This window comes from Gymnoscopelus braueri (genome assembly GCF_963280865.1).
Source record: "Gymnoscopelus braueri genome assembly, chromosome: 12".
Classification (NCBI taxonomy): domain Eukaryota; kingdom Metazoa; phylum Chordata; class Actinopteri; order Myctophiformes; family Myctophidae; genus Gymnoscopelus; species Gymnoscopelus braueri.
In genome coordinates, this window is record NC_137614.1 from 32011293 (window position 1) to 32028293 (window position 17001).

A 17001-nucleotide genomic window follows, 5' to 3' on the forward strand; every position below is an offset into this window, starting at 1 on the left:
TTAATTGCAGCTCTCGTGGTGGGTGTTAATGGCTTACACAACAGATGTTTAGTACGCTGTGTGGACGTCCTCATGAACCGGAACCACCTGCAGTCTTAGAATCTGTGAGTATTATTGTATCTTCGGGGGAAAATGGCTGAGCTTCCTTCCTCAACACACACTGTAACACAAGTGCACATGTTGCATGCACACATTCCCAGACAAAAACAGGAACAACAGAAAAACTATGTAGCTAGATGCTGATTCACAGCTAAATCCACTGTGAAAGTGTAGATCAATGGACCAGTGAGGGTACATTTTTACGCTTGCAGACTTAAAGTGTAAAAAGCAACAGAGATCGCCCTCTCCGCCTGGCTTCCCACCTGTGAACACAGCCAATTTTGTTAGGCCTAGTTGGAGCGCCCGACCAAACTGGATGCACCACAGAGGATTCAAATCCATAGTCTCCATGGTGGTCGGCAAGAACTTCACCCCTGTGACACCTGGATAAATCGGCTTTGTGCATAACTGCTGTCTCCAGAAAGTGGCATATCCGTTTCCTTTTCCGGTTCAGTGTCCCATATAGATTTGTTTGATTGACTTGCAGCAAATTTGAACAGGAAACACAGATGACACCTTTATGTGAGTTTCTTGCTCAAATCGGCTTCCTAGCCAAGGCGTAGCATATATAGTGGGCAGAGAGGCTTAGTACGTGGGAGTAAGGAGGGAATGACTGTCTCCATCTGCCAGGCAGACACCAACAGTTCACTCAGACAGGAGGTATCCACTTTGATCATAGCATCTGTAAAAATGAAGGATTTACAGCACAGAATGTGTTCTATGGAAGTGATCAGTGGTGGGAGGCAAGTAGGCTACTGTCATAATGTTTACAGCTGCAATTCATCTGACTCACTGTTGATTGGGGACAGAGAGTGCATTCATTACCAAATGCTGAACGAGGCGTTCCTTTGGGGGAGTCAGCAAAACAAAGCCCAACAGAGCTGCTACATAACTAAATTTGAGGCATATACAGTAGTAGGTAAGCAGTCTTCAGAAGCCTCGATGTATTACTCTTCCCATTGTGTGTGTGTGTACATTCAGAATTGGGAGTTCAAATGCTGCATTTGTGAGTGTTTTGACTGTAGGAGGCCAGGAGGGAGCAGTCATAGCGGCGCAGTTTCAACAGCTGAGCTGACCTGTTTGACTCTCTAAACTCTGCGGGTGCAAAGGGAAGCATACTGTTCATTTAACTGCGTGTACATATGTAACCAAATGGACCCCTAAGGGTCAGGGTTGGGGTTACACTCTCATTTGTACACTCTTGCACTCTCATTCAGCTCATAAGCTATAATAATGACATTTTCAGCTCATTTACGCATTCATCACATCCCGGCTTGATTACTGCAACAGTATCCTCAAGGGCACAACCTCCAAAGTCCTCAATAAACTCCAATACATTCAAAACTCAGCTGCCCGCCTGCTCACCAGTACCCGCTCCAGAGACCATATTACACCCGTCCTCCATGACCTACACTGGCTTCCTGTCAAACAAAGACCACACTCAAAAACCTACCTCTTCAGGATAGCCTTTCCCAGCTGAGGTCGAGGTAAGCTGTCTCTCCAACCGATGCTTAACCTTTTTATCAATTTGAATCTTTTTATTGTTTTTTATTAATACAGTAAATAATGTAAAGCGACTTTGGATACTTAGAAAAGCGCAGTATAAATCTGAGTTATTATTATTATCACCCCTGGAGGGGGGGGGGGGGTGTTTGGTAGATGTTTGGTTTGTTTACGATGTGGGAGACCAAGGTTCGAATCTGGGGTGTGACACTCGTTTGACACCAACCCTGGGGCGCAAAGGGGAAGCTTGACCCATTTGTGTGTCTTTGAGCCTAATGCCATGGGATATCTTTTTGGCTGCCCCTATACATCTTGTCATACAGGTGTGTGCAAATAGCCACAGGGCTGGTGTGTGTGTCTGTGTGTGTGTGTGTGTGTGTGTGTGTGTGTGTGTGTGTGTGTGTGTGTGTGTGTGTGTGTGTGTGTGTGTGTGTGCGTGCGTGTGTGCGTGCGTGCGTGCGTGCGTTCGTGCGTGCGTGCATGTGTGTGTGTGTGTGCATGCGTGCGTGCGTGCGTGTGGGTGTGTGTGGTGGCGGGATGTTTTGGGTTGTGTGGCTGACAACACATATTTACATAATTCCATTTAACATAAGTGCATCACGAAGACGCAACGAATCGAGACAAAGCAGAGAATGAAATAAGACCGAATGTCAACAATACAATAAATACCATGCACAACACCATTTATTTTCTTTCTTTCTTTCTTTTTTTTATTTTTGAAAACTTGAAAATGACGTCATGGTGGTGTCAGCCACTGGTGTCAGCCGAAGCGGGACTGGCAGGTCGTTAGTCAGTCTGCCAGAGAGGAGGAGGAGAGGAGGAGAGGCATCAGGAGGAGGGCAGAGAGGATACGGAGCTGGAGGGGGGGAGGTGATACCCACTGCGCTCTCTCTCTCTCTTGTCTCAAATGACAAGTGCTCATTTTCCCCCTACCGCCCGTGTCTCACGCGCTCGCCACAACTCGTCTTCATCTCACCTCGTAGTCTCTCTCTCTCTCTCTCCCTCTCCCCTTTCTAGTTCAAACTATTGCGTACCTTTGTTTGGCCTCAGAGATGTGCGTAACAGGGCGTCTTGGCCAGCGGTGACTCGTGTCACACACCTGTCTTTTCGGACAGCGCTCGTGCATCCCTAGTACATACCAACTCTATGGTATATACCCTCCGGTGGTTTTGACGCTCTCTCTCTCTCTCTCTCTCTCTCTCTCTCTCTCTCTCTCTCTCTCTCTCTCTCTCTCTCTCTCTCTCTCTCTCTCTCACTAGCTCTCTCTCTCTCTCACAAGCTCTCTCTCTCTCGTCTCTGCCCGTCTTGCAAGAATGTAATTTCACAACAACACCGAACTCCACTGAAGGATGCCGACGAATCACCGCCTTGCCTCCGCAACGTCGTCGTTCCTCCACATCTCTCTGACACTTTTCTACAGGAGAGAATTCAATGATTTATGTGAAGGCAAAGTTTGACCGACGCAAGTGTCCAAGAGGGCGCCGTTCGGTCGTTCCTTGGCGGACCACCTGTCTACGGCTCGGCTAACACAGTCTGCACGCGCACATCGTTTCCGTCATTAAAGGGGGGGAGAAGATTGTTTTCAGTACAGTTTGACAGACAACTTCACAGAGATCTGAACATTTTGCAGCCTCTCTCTCTCCTACTATAATAGCGGGATCGCGGCGCAGCCGTTCTTGGAGTAATTTCATGTGCGCAATGCCGAAGGATGTTATAGCTTTAGAATGTTTGCGTTGACATTTCTTGGAGTGGGATCCGATCACTTGAGTGTTTCAGCCGCTATATATCGACTCGTGTGGAAGAAACCCGTCTAAATGGGAGGATACCTGGAGGACTGACTCGGATCTGGTGTCGAGGATAATGTGGATAAAACGGTGTATAGCACGCAGGTAAGAACACATTGCCTTTATGCCAGTGGTTTTCAACCCTTTTCATATCAAGGTCCATTATTTATTTGGCATTTCAGCCACGGACCACCATTTGATGAGATTTAGTAACTACGTTTTTGTCCACAATTCCATGCTGTATTGATGTTGTAGCCTACCAGAGAGATATCAGGCAAACGTTGATCAAAATAATTATTCTACGTTCTCTAATTGTGAAGACTTCTTGTAAATTAAGTAATGCTGATGTTTAACAATAATTTAACTCTTGGGCGCTTAAAATGAAACCAAATGGACCCGTAAGGGTCCATTTGGTTTCATTTTACACTCTCAAGAGTTAAAGATCTCTAAGGGTCCATTTGGTTACCAACTCTCCATCACTTAGCTGGGGACCACCTGGAACCCCCTCAAGGACCACTGGTGGTCCCCCGACCACCGGTTGAGAACCACTGCTTTATGCAATAAACTGTAGTTAAGGGCAATCTGTTTTGGTCCATTTTAAATAGAACAACGATCCCAAAACAAATTATGTTTTTTTTATTAAAACAATATATATATATAATAGGCTGCGCCATGGCGAGTTAAGCGTCTGTTGAAACTGATTATTGTGGGGGTGGCGTGGGAATGAAATGCAAATGTGGATTCCTTGCATACGGTCAAAACTGCGTTGTCCTAGGATATATTCAATATTTTGTTTGACTTGGTTAATGTTGGGGAATAAATGAGGTTATAAAGATTCATTTTAATAAAGAAAAATGCCGAACAAAACTTTCGCGTTCTGCACGCTGGGGGTCGCCAAATGTACGGCACAGACAACACGCACGCACACGCAGCCACACACTCTCACTCACACACCCAGAGAACGAGGGAGATGTCCTTTCCCCTTGTGTTCTCTCTCCCTCCCTTCCCACGCGCATACGCACGATTTGTTATGCAATTGGTTGGTGGACTTGGTGCACCTTGTCTCTACAGGTGGACAATTGGATCATAATAGGCATTACTGCATTTTAGGTGAATTAATGTTCATAACTTGACCTAAACTGGGGATTTGGTCTGTAAGTGACCCTGTCAGGCCACATGGAGTAGTCTGAACAGCCTACCACTGGTTATAAAAGGAGATAAAGGCAAAGTGAAATTCAATGAATTCAATAAATTCATTGAATTGAGGGTTGCTCTTGTGCAATTGTGCAGTACCAAAATTGACATGGATCGAAATGTTTAATGACAATATAATAGATAAAGTATCCAGTTCCAAAATAATGGAGATATTTTCTTTTCTTTCTTTTTGGCATTAGGCCTAAACTCACTACGCATTTTAGACTACTTTATTTTTGGCTACCATAACACCTGTGCTTGTGATCTTGACATTCATGAGAGTATATGTGTTATGGTTCATTATTTCCCTAATGGCACTTTGAAATGAAACCCCCTCAACTGAGACAACAGACCCACAGTAGCCAAGTTGATATAGATAAAGACTAATGGCACAATGTGTTGTGAGTAGCCTTGATTATGTTTACTAGGCCTATATGATGATTATTTTAATTTTATTTTTATAACAAAACTCCACACCACTCCACACATGAGATCATTTAACCTAACATTTATAAAGCATGATATATGTGTACACACACTCACGCTGTATATCCAAGACTGACCTCACAGGGTAATAGTGATGTGTGTGACAGAACAGCTGTGCAGACGCTCAAGAGCATTTAGTCTCCATAACTCCAGATGGATCGTTGAGGGCAAAAGAGGAAAAACAATTTCCACATGCAGAATTCAACTGTCATTGTTTGACATGATGCGGAATGTCGTTGGCCTGAAAGGCAACCGCTGTCAAGGATTTGGAGGCGTCTTTACTGATAGTCTAGCTAATTCACATCTGCTATCGAATAAAATGGTATTGTTATTCATTGTGATAACATTGACATAATCCATAATTTGGTCTCAACGAAATGTGATATTCCAGATAATTATCTTGAAAAGCGCTTGTCGAAAGAAATGTCCATACTTTTTATGAAGAAAGTGTGTGAAGACAAAGCAGTGTCTGTGTGTTCATCATTCAGTATACAGAAAGCACTGTGTTCAGTGTACGTGTGGAACACTGCTTGTGAAACACTAATGGAGCTTCTTGGATCATAGCCAAAAATAAGTGTGAATACTGTAGTGTTATTTTATGATGTTTTAGTGTCAGTAACACTGGAAAGGGCATTGGTTATAAATAAAAGACTCGGTATAGAAAGACTTTACATGCCTGAGAAGCTTGGTCATTCGCTAGAAAACGTCTGGGGATAATTGGTTCAGACACAGTACTGACTACTCAAGCACAAAAACAATGTTCATTATGCAAATGGGAAGCGTGCCTATAGGGAGATAGAGCAACACATTTCTTAAGACCAACAATTCATATAAGTAAGTAATTAAACTTAAGTATGTGGTTATAATATAGATAGCCTGGCTGGAATTACAGATAGTCAGTAAATTGTGACATGTTACAATCAAATGCAATAAACAGTTGGTTAAATATGATACTGTTTGGGATCCTCAGACGTTGTACCAGGTACTCTATATATAGTTCTAAGTAGACCCAAGGGCTCAGTTGAGACTAATGCATAGGATGTGCAGGAGGAGTGCCCAGAGATATTGATATTTCCTAAAGTGGTGCGCTCTAGCATGCTGTACTCTACCACTGCCCTGGTTCTACATCTGGTGGAGGGGAGAGTACAGCATATTATCAGGAAGAGGCAGCGAGCTTAGAGAGCAAGCGAGATGACTGGTTGAGGGTTAACCTATGGGGATTCATTTCTCCTGGGTCTGGCATCTCTGAGCTCCATCTTTCATGGATGTCATACAGTTTTCAGTTCCCCCCCCCGCGGTGAGCTTCCCCGATGCTGAGGCACACTGGTGATCTTATCGCACTTTGGCTGAGACTGCTACCGGAAAAAAAAGAAGAAGAAAAAGTCTGAGACGCTGTAGCCTTTTGAGAGAAGGGGCTTAGGTGTCAGACAGATGTCCACAGCCTCCTGCTGAACATACAGCATTCATTTTACTTTTCAGCTTATTGTTTGTGTGCACATCTACAGTACTAGCACTTACATGGTGGGTTATCATACAAATGGCTGGAATGCTAGTTATAATGGCAGGTGTTTTGATTCATGAAGCAAGATAAGGTGGCTTAACTGGATCTTTGGCTATAAGTGCAGTTTTATGTTGTGTGTCACATACCAGTTTGTGCTCTTGGTATATATGTAAAAGTTTTGAATATGAACGTATTATGACATAATTGCTAAATGGCCTCCGCGTGAACCGTATGGCTGCAATTGCTGTATGTCCTGAACTGCTGTGCATTTTGTATTACTAGGGCTTTACTATGATCTTAAGTGCATGGGGTGTTACTGGAGAGAGGGTCCATCCGATAGCCTACTCCAATATTCCTGTGATTTAGGTGCCATCTTAATATCTTCTGCGAGGGTTATTAACTGGGCCTCTCTGGAGCATCATTAACCTAATTTGCAGTGAAATAGGCTGTGTTGCATTTCTGAGTGTGCCGATCCTCTGGAGAGGTGTGACTGTAGTGTGTGTACACGTGCACAAGCGTGTGTGTGTGTGTGTGTGCGTGTGTGTGCGTGCGTGTGCGTGCGTGTGCTGGTGAACACCCTCAGCCTACATACTCAGCAGTCTGTTGTATCCGGAAGGAACAGGGGAGATTATTCCCTGGGCCACACTGCAACAGACAACACTGTTGCAGGTGTGTCATGCCCTTAGCACAGTGCAAACACCCATTTCATCTGCACCAATGAATTGTCCAACCCGGTTAAGTCGCTACTCCAGAACAGGCAGTGTCATTCAAATACACTGTGAACCATCAACTCTCACTGATGCCTTTCATTTGAAAACGGCTGTTTTCTGAATGTTGTTAGAAACAATAGACAAATAAAAAGCTGACTTGCTTGGTGTGTGATTATGAAGTCCACAGCATGAGGCCTACACCCTGAGGTGTTTAAAAAACATGAAACATAAGAATTCATCTGATAGACAGATTTTTATATTGTTATATATTAATAGACCACGAAGCACACTGCTTTTGAAGTGTAGTGGTAGTGGAACATGCTGAGGGAGTACAACAATACACAAATATAGTGCAATTATACTCCCAGTTGATTCATCTTACTGTATCTTTTGTGCAGTTGCTATCTTCTTCATGTTTTGAAAAAAAAAACATGTGTTGGACGCCATGATTATTTAAAATTGGAAATACTCCAGTAAAGTAAAAAAATACCTCAGAATGGACTTAAAGGGATACTTCACTCTCGGGCCGGGGACACATTTAAAAAAAATATTAAAAATAAATGAAAAAAGTTATGGAAAATTCATGGCCCCCTCACACATTAGTAGGACACTCTAATGCGTGAGGGGGCCATGAATTTTCCATAACTTTTTTCATTTATTTTTAATATTTTTTTTAAATGTGTCCCCGGCCCTAAAGTGAAGTATCCCTTTAACTGTGGTTGTTGTTGAACATAGATAGGATAGGCTTGAACAATCATTTTCTGACTTATTCCAAGTTAAATGAACTGAATGAATAAGTTCGCTACGTTTCTTTTCAATCAGAGCTGTGGCAGTTATGCATAGAGTCTATCACTTATGGAATGGTGTGCTGGACCTGTCTGTTAGAACTCCATAGACTAATGCTTAATTATGCTCTGTCATACGATGATGTTGCACACCAAGAATAGCCAATATACAACATACCCTAGGTGGGGTTGGCGAAAGGGCCTACTCTGTGTGGAGTTTGCATGTTCTCCCCGTGTCTCCTAGGGTAGTTAATACCCTCACAAAAACATGTAGTAATCCTGGTCGCTATACCGCCTCCCCCATGACAGCCGGGGCGCCTGATGGAGGGGAAGGGAACTGGTTGGAATAACGTGTTCCTTCCACGCGCTACGTCCAACCAGGGAAAACTCCCCCCTGTCAGGTGACAAGAAGGTCAGTTGGCTCTCATGAATTGAAGGAAGCATGAGCTCGGCCCTGGCCTCCCTACTGTGGGGGACTAGTGTAGTGCTGGTGTAGGGCTGGTGTAGCGCCCAGGATCACTTAGGAAATTGGCACCGGGTGAAAAAAATGGGTTACAAAAATCGCGGGATAAAAAATGTAAAGTAAAAAAAAGAAAGAATAGCCAATATACAAGCTCACGTCACAACGTGTCGCAATGTGAGCTTGTGTAGATGTCAGGGGTTGACACTAAGGTCTCAGAGGCGCTTGCCCGTCGGGCAAGTACAGGTCATTTTCTACTTGCCCACAGGTCTTGCCCACTTGCCCGAAAAGTAAATCGTCCTTTATAAAATGATAGGTTAAATTTGAATTACCATTCAATTAAACACGTATTTTTGTACTTTCTACTTGCGAATTATGGGGCTGCACGATAAAAAATGTCATACGTATTGTCGTATGCCAAGTATCTAAATAGCTATGAATATGACTATGGGTTGAAGGTAGGGTACGTGATATTTTTTGGTTAAAACAAAAAGGATTTTGTTATGGGTTAAAGCTCTATATTCTGATAGTACTCATTGCTATAGAGCGTTTGTTCAGTAGCAGGGGTCTCTCGGTCTCTCCAGCTCTTTGATAGACAGAAAATCAATTTCCAGTTAGGTGACACCATTTCAGCCAATCAGGAGAGAGTACCCATTTATCAGCTTCATTTTTATAATGTTCCAGTTCCAATTTTACATGCTCATTTCTTTGTGTCACCACTTCCTATTTCACTTAATCTGTATCCTGTCTGAGTTCTCTGTCCTGATTCGATAAAATTGGTATCCTGACTAGAAAAGGCATTTTCTGTTTAATAAAAAGAGCTGGAGAGACAACATGTGCACCTGCCCGTGGGGCAACCAGATAGCAAACTTCACCTGCCCTACCATTTTATTTACCTGCCCCGGGCAGGCGGGCAGGTGTTAGTGTCAATCCCTGGATGTGTTGAATTTTTGGCACGTGATGCCATCATTTGATTTTTTTTGCATAAATCAGGCTTTACATGACACGGAGTGCTGGGGATAATAATAATAATACATAAAATGTATACAGCACTTTTCTTAGTACCCAAAGTCGCTTTACAACAAAACTAAACAAAACTAGAAAAAGTGCTCCTCGGAGCACAGGTCTCCGCCAGGTCAGGTACGTTATTGTGGCCTCCTGGTGGCGCTATAATAGGCCAATGTGAAAAGGGTGCCATTTATTCTTAGGTCTTTCACGGCAATCAGACACTGCATTCATGATTTGAGGCATTTTGTTCCAAAAATGTGTTTTGCTAAATTAGACCTGCTGGTGGCGCTATAACAGGCCAATGTGAAAAGGGTGGCATTTCTTCCTCGGCCTAGTGGGAATGTGCGTGTGAAAATTCACGGAAATCGCAAGCTGCGTGCATAGTTTGAGGCTTTTTGTTCAAAACGGACCAATCCTGCAAACTTTGGAAGCCAACCGTAGGCAATGAGGATGGAATATGGGAAATCGGACAGATTTGTGTTGATCACATGACTATAGAGATACTGTGTACCGATTTGCATGACGTTTGGATAAAATCTGTAGGAGTAATGTAAAAAGAAAGGGTTTTGCACAAATCGGCCTCCTGGTGGCGCTATAACAGGCCCATGTGAAAAAATTGGGGCAGAGGTTCTGAATTGGCATCCAGGGAGTGTGTGTGCACAGTTTCGGAGCGACCGGGCCAACGGTGCCAGAGATTAGCTGCTAACACACAGACAGGACACACGGACGGACGGACGGACAGGGGCGAAAACATACTCTCTCGCCATGCCTTTCGGCCTGGCGGAGACAATAAACAACTTTATTATGTGAAGTATGTGAAGTTATGCTATGCTCCGTCATAGAAGGGTGTTATACTGTTGGCCTACAAGTGGACGGGCCTTAGACCAGGAAGCAAGCCGCGCTTTACCCAATCAAATGTAGTGGGCGGGATTTACATCTGTGTGTTCGCTTTCTAATGTGTTCCCACTGTAAACAAACCCAAACTCATTCAACAATAGCGTCCTCGGAGCCGACAACACCACGGAAAGTTAGTAACATTTTAACTTGTTCTTCCATTATAGAAACAAGTGGGCTTATAAGCAAAACGATCCATGTTCCGTGGGAGAAATGTTGTTAGTGTTCCGTGGGAGAAATATTCGAATATTCGACTACGGTTAGGTCGAATAAGTCGAATGCTAAAAATCACTATTCGTGAATGCCCTAATATAGACCCAGCGGGTGTGTGGTTTAATGACCAGAGCTTGAGCTCTGCCGATGGCTAACATGAGAAGAGAGTGTGTGTCATTATTTCACCTGGGCACATCCATCCATGGACCCTAGCCTGGGAGAAGCAGCGAGTGGCGTAGAACTCATATTTGATTCATGTAGTGAGCTTTTGTAGGATCAATACTGCCTCTACAAAGGATCAGATTTATCAGTCACGACCCTTTCCACTAACAGGCCGGCTCCAGGCATGAAGGCCACGTCTCAGTGGCCCAAAACACACTTCATAATTGAAAAACAGAATTGGCTGCGTAGAGTTACCCCTCACTCTTGATTTAGTTTTGTTGTCAGCTCCTCTATGGTAATTGAAATGGTTTGAGGCCGACACCTAAGTAACAAGTCTGACTCAGAGTTGATTCGGAGTGCAGTCCCATCAGTGGGCCTTCTTCCTTGTGCTGTTCCCCAGCCCCTCAGAGCCCAGCTTATCTTTGTGTGCATGTGGGTCACGTAATGGAGGACATTGTGCAACGGGAGTAATTAATAGGATGATGCAACACCCTCGGCTATTGCATCGTGAATATCCCCCCCTCCACCCCGACACACACACACACACACACACACACACACACACACACACACACACACACACACACACACACACACACACACACACACTCTCTCTCTCCCTCTCTTTGTGTTTTCCAACAAATTCTGCTCCCGTCACAGAAACACAACAACGCTCGTAGTAGCAGCTGCCACCTCCTCCGCCTTACAGGCATGGAGTGTTTGTGTGCGCATGTGGCCATGTGGCAGGGCTTACTTTTGGAACCTTTTGTACACAACTAAAGCACTTGGAACATCTCATACAATATTTACCTTCCCAGAGGACTCCACCGAGGCAATCCATAAAGCTGATATCTAGGGAGGAGCGCCATACTGTCCTCTCCACAGCAACAAACCTACAGCTCACACTTTTCACAGCCACACAACAAGGTGTTGCTGGGATTTGAAAACACTGTCTAGACAGCGATAAATCGAAATAGCATGGTTTGATTTACAATGAAAAGATGTTTGGGCGATACAGTTTATTGTAGAAATGCAGTGGAACACAGGTACGTCCAGTGTGTCAGCTTTTCTCCTTCACAAGAAAAGGTCAGAGAGAAGATTCCATATCTGGACTATGATTGCAATTCTTCTGTGTCCTCTATTATGACCTCAAATAAGTCTTATGTGTAGGCTACCTGTGTATCAAATGATATGTTGTGGATGAGAATTTGTGGTTCAGATAAGGTCTATGTGTGGGGTAGCCTGTGTTCCAATGGATCCAGTTGTAGTTATTCATTGGCTTTTCATTGGTATTTATAGAACCCACAGACTGGCTTAACCACTTTAAATCTGCTTGGCAATTTTTGGTCTGTATTAATTATGATATGATATGATATGATATTATATGATATGATATGATAAGATAAGCCAGCTCAGGAAACAAATGTAAACCCTGACTTATTCTGTTTTATTTCTGTCAGTGGGAGAAATTGTAACTTGGAAGCACTGAATTATTTAGTCACAATACTTCTTATTGTACATTATAATATGCCTAGAGGTGTGCATAGCTGAGCTGCACGGTTCATCGCCTTTTATTACTTCAGTTACAGTAGATAACTGAGTCAGAACCTTGGCATTGATATTTTAAGCCTGATTTATACTTTGTTGAGTGCCGTTGTCCCTTTCGTTCTCCAGTCTGCAGTGTGACTTACATTATGAACATGTTAACCTGCCAGTACCGCAGGTATTGGGGGATGTTATGCACCTGTGCCCCCCTCAAACATTAAGTGTCGTACATCCTTGTATGGATTAAATGGCCTTAGACTTCTTAAGTGTGTATGTCTGGAATACTCAATAACAGCTCAGTTTCAGTAGTGATGAGTGGACTTCATCATTGACGTGTTGCTTGGCTGGAGCAGCATCCAGCACAAATTTCCATAGACAACAAATTAGAAATGATGCTGTGGGAATATATAGCCTATATGGCTGATAGTGGCAGGTTCAAGCTGTGTGTGAGGACATGCGTTGGGTTATATTTGCCTTCTCACTTATTCTAAGAGCTTGAGCACACATAGAGCCCTCCTCTGTTCCAACAAAGGCCTGATTGCAGATTCAACAGTCCCCAAATGGAGACTCAAAGGGCTCACAGTCCTTCGTTTGACTGGACTTCGGAACCCTGCTTTACCCCATGAAAAGCAAATACTTGCACAATTGAATTTCAACAGCACGCATAATCACTACAGGGCATGTTCTGATTTCCTTTGAGCAAGTGCAGACCGTTCTCAAATTATTTTATGCATATTTCGTGCCAGATGATTTATTTCATTTTTATGTGAGGAGTATAAGGTGGTGTTAAAAAGCTCTATATTCAGAATATAGAGCTTTACATTCTTTCCTTTTATTTTACCAAAACAATACCACTACAGTACCACCTTTAATGAACATTATTAAATGTCTGGTGGCAAAACCGCACTATATTCATATTCCATGTTACCATGTTTTTTTCCCTGAGAATATTAATGTTCACATTCAAGCAAGACAAAATACCAGAGCCCTTCCAAGTCTAGAATGGCAGACAGCTGTGAGATCTAAACCCACACAGTGTCCCATCATCTTGTTATTCCTGCAGAGATGATAGAGTCTGTTGGAGCCCGTTGCTAAAATGTCGATCATTTAAATAGCACACACTAGGAGAAATATAATGAGTCAAAGAGTGTGCCGTAGAGAAACAAAACCAGCACAAGAGGATTAAAATACCAATAGACCGTTTCGCTAATGGCCCATTTTGAATCAGTGCCACAATGTGACACTCACTGGGGATTATGGGAGATAAGACAGGCATTGATGTCTCTGGAGAAGTCCTAATATTTCTTTCTGGCTTTTTTAATCAGACCACTGTCATTGTTAGCATTTGATAGAGTGTTATGAATGATCCTAGCCGACATAGTCATGTGTCCTCTGATGAGATTGTGTCTCCTAAAACTACAGTACAGGAAGCACGTTGTGAATTCATTGTCCATGGTTGCCCGTAACCAGTTAAACACTATACTTAGTTGACCGGAGTCCCCCACGGGTCCATGCTTTTTTCTCTATACACTAAATATCTTCGCCAAAATGCAACGTGTTGTGAGCTTGTAAATCTGCTATTTTCACCAAATGTTTGCCCGCAGAATAGGGACAGTATGGTTCATGTGGTTAAAGGCCCCAATCAATGTTTAACAGTAGTGTATTGTACTGAACGTCACCAATACACCAGTATCTGCCCCAACAATGGCAAAAAAAAGCTGCTTTGTAGGTAGTCGTAATGAGTTTCTCTTTTCCTGAAAAAAAGAAAAGAAAAAAAGATGACTCATCCTGAGCTTGAGCGTTTATACTTATTTAGTGTCCAATTAAATAAATGCTATTATATAATTTTTATATCCCACCACCCCCATTTCTATACATTCCAGTTGCCAACCACACAGGATGTAAGAGCTACCCAGCAGTTACGGGTCACAAACTCTCACTATCTTTTCCCTTCTTTAGTTGGCTATAATTCACAATCTGTTATAATCCTTTTAAAAATTGCATATAGCACTTGAATATTGATATGAGACGAATTTTTTGGTTCAGAAATGTCAACGTTCAACATATCTCTGGTTTGCAGAAATATTTCTCGCATTTTGCATTCCTCTGGCGACCAAAAACTTTTTTTCCCATCGGCTACCATAAATGCCAATCAATATCTGTGACTAGTCCCTGCCTATCTCTCTGTTTTTTATAGGTTTCATGAAATGGCATTCTGCTAGCCGTTTCATGGGGCCTTTTAATGGTCTGGAGAGGAGGAGGGCTGTGCTTTATACAGCGGGTGTTCAGACGGGATGTTGTGCTGTTACAAACTCTCTTGACGTGGAGGCCAGGTGCCAGATACGCTGCTGAATTTAAATGGAGTAATGGAAGCAGCTACCTACCTCATCATTCATAAACATCCAGCACAGCCGCATTCATCAGCCGTACGTGTGCCAAATTCCTTTCAGAATTTCGTATACATTGTGACATTTTCAATTTACTTTATCATTAGCCAGTTACTGAGCTTATTGGACTGGAAAGGCAATGCTGCCATATTTTTCAGATGAATAAAAAGGTTTTTCTGAGAAGTAGTCCTGCATTTGTAAATGGATGTATATTTCACTGGTAAATAATGGTTTGCTGTTTCTTTCAAACAGCGCATATGATTAGTAAAGGGGAGATTAGTTCAGTACATCCAGGCCTTAGGGCTTGAGAATCACTGGTGTCCAGTGGTGTGTTCTAGGTTTTTTCGGAGGGTATACCACACGCATGGCACGCGCACATGGACACGTATATGCACGCGCACATGGACACGTATATACACGCGCGCTCACCGAATTAAATAACCACGTGGTCACCGAATAAAAAATAAAGAAAAGATGATCCACTTGCTTACGTTTTCTTTGAGATAGTTAATTTTTCTTTCCCTTTACAGATACTAAAGGGTGTCGCACATTACAATGGAGCAAATTCCATGAGTGCTGCCTTGTAGACATAACTCAGGGAAATAAGGAACCTTATGCCACAGAGGTGTTGTGATGTGACGAACGATGTATAACACCTTTTATTTAACTCTGAGAGTATATAAACGGAACCCTTACGAGTCCATTTGGTTCCATTATTGTGTACACTAAAAACTCTGAGGATTTGATTGTGTATCAGTAAGTGAAGGATCGATCCAGCAGGGCAGTGAAGGCTGCATGTGGAGACTATTTTGCTGAATCAGCATAGTATCCCATAAAACAGAGCGTTATCATTTATTATTGGTCCTATAGAGAGAACAACAGTAGATTTGCAACAGCACTTAAACTGTACACCTCACTGTAGCAGTTACTTGATAATTGTCATAATTGTCTTTATTCAATCAATCAATATGTTGACCTATACGAAGAGATCTTTTTTTCAATGTGCTGTAGAGAACTGTACAGTAAAATCCTCAATTTAACCAAATGGACCCATAACTATTTTGGATACATTTGTACACGTAGGCTACTATAATCCTGTACTAGTTACTGTACAAATGGGTAAATTAATACTGTGTTTTTTTTTTACTGTATAACAGTTACTTGATTAAAAAAATAAATACATTTGGTATTAACTCTTTGACTGGCAATGACGAGATTTCTCGTCATATTTTGCTACGGTACCGAGATTGTGATTTCAGTGGTTTTCCACTAGATGACGCTGTTCCCTCGCCTATGGGTCACCGCTTGGCTCCCAGTGAAGCAAAGGAGCAGCGGGTCATGTGACCAAAAAATAAATAAAGCTTTTGGGGGAAAACAGCCTACATTTTCCCCGATTCTGACACGTCTTTTAAAGCGATCGGGGGATCGATCATACTGGAGATGAATATTGTATGATTGATATTTTTTATTGTATGAGGTTAGTGAAAACACTCGAAAATCGCTGGCAGTGGCGTGGCAAATTATGTTTTACTAGACCATACCCGGTGAAGGGCGCAGGCGAAAGTAGTTGCAAACTGGGGGTTATTGCATGTCCTGTCGCGCGTCCCGTCGTGCCCCCCCCCCTCCTCCCCACCGCGGGTCCCGTCGCGGCACCCTCACGGTCACCCCCCCCCCACGGTCACCCCCCCCCCCACGGGCAACCCCCGCCGCGGAACCCCCGGGTCCCGTCGCAAACACGCACGCACGCACGCACGCACGCACGCACGCACGCACGCACGCACACACACACACACACACACACACACACACACACACACACACACACACACACACACACACACACACACACACACACACACACACACACACACACACACACACACACACACACACACACACACACACACACAGAGAGAGAGAGATCCGTAAGAATGTTTTCTGTGTGAACGCGCGTAAATGATGTCGTCGTGTCTCTGAAGTGGTTCTGTTGTGCAGTTGGTGTGCTGCTGTGAACGGAACGCAGTGAATGGAATGTGTCCCGGTGTTGCCATGTTCGCTTATTGTAAGCGGTTAAGGGGCAATATTGGTGGTAGTGAGTTTTTGGCGTTGTTTGTGAAAGTGCAGGTGGGTGTGGGGACGCGTTGTGAGCTTGTAGATCGGCTGTTTTCCAAGAGGCAATGTATATGTGTGAAGGCGCTTCGTTTGGCCTTCTTTTCATAGACCTTGTTGCTTGTAGGGCTCGCTTCGTTTGACGTTGTTTTCATAGACCT

The 17001-nt window shown here is 43.3% G+C and overlaps 1 protein-coding gene across 1 annotated transcript in view; it reads left to right on the forward strand.

Moving 5' to 3' along the window:
* Positions 1-3403: 3403 nt before the first annotated feature.
* The window catches only part of ajap1 (adherens junctions associated protein 1), a 66292-nt gene continuing 52694 nt past the window's right edge, over positions 3404-17001 (forward strand). The window contains exon 1 of the mRNA XM_080443704.1: positions 3404-3491. Coding sequence (XP_080299830.1) covers positions 3463-3491 — 29 coding nt within the window. The 5' untranslated portion in view covers positions 3404-3462. The remainder of the gene's footprint in view (positions 3492-17001) is intronic.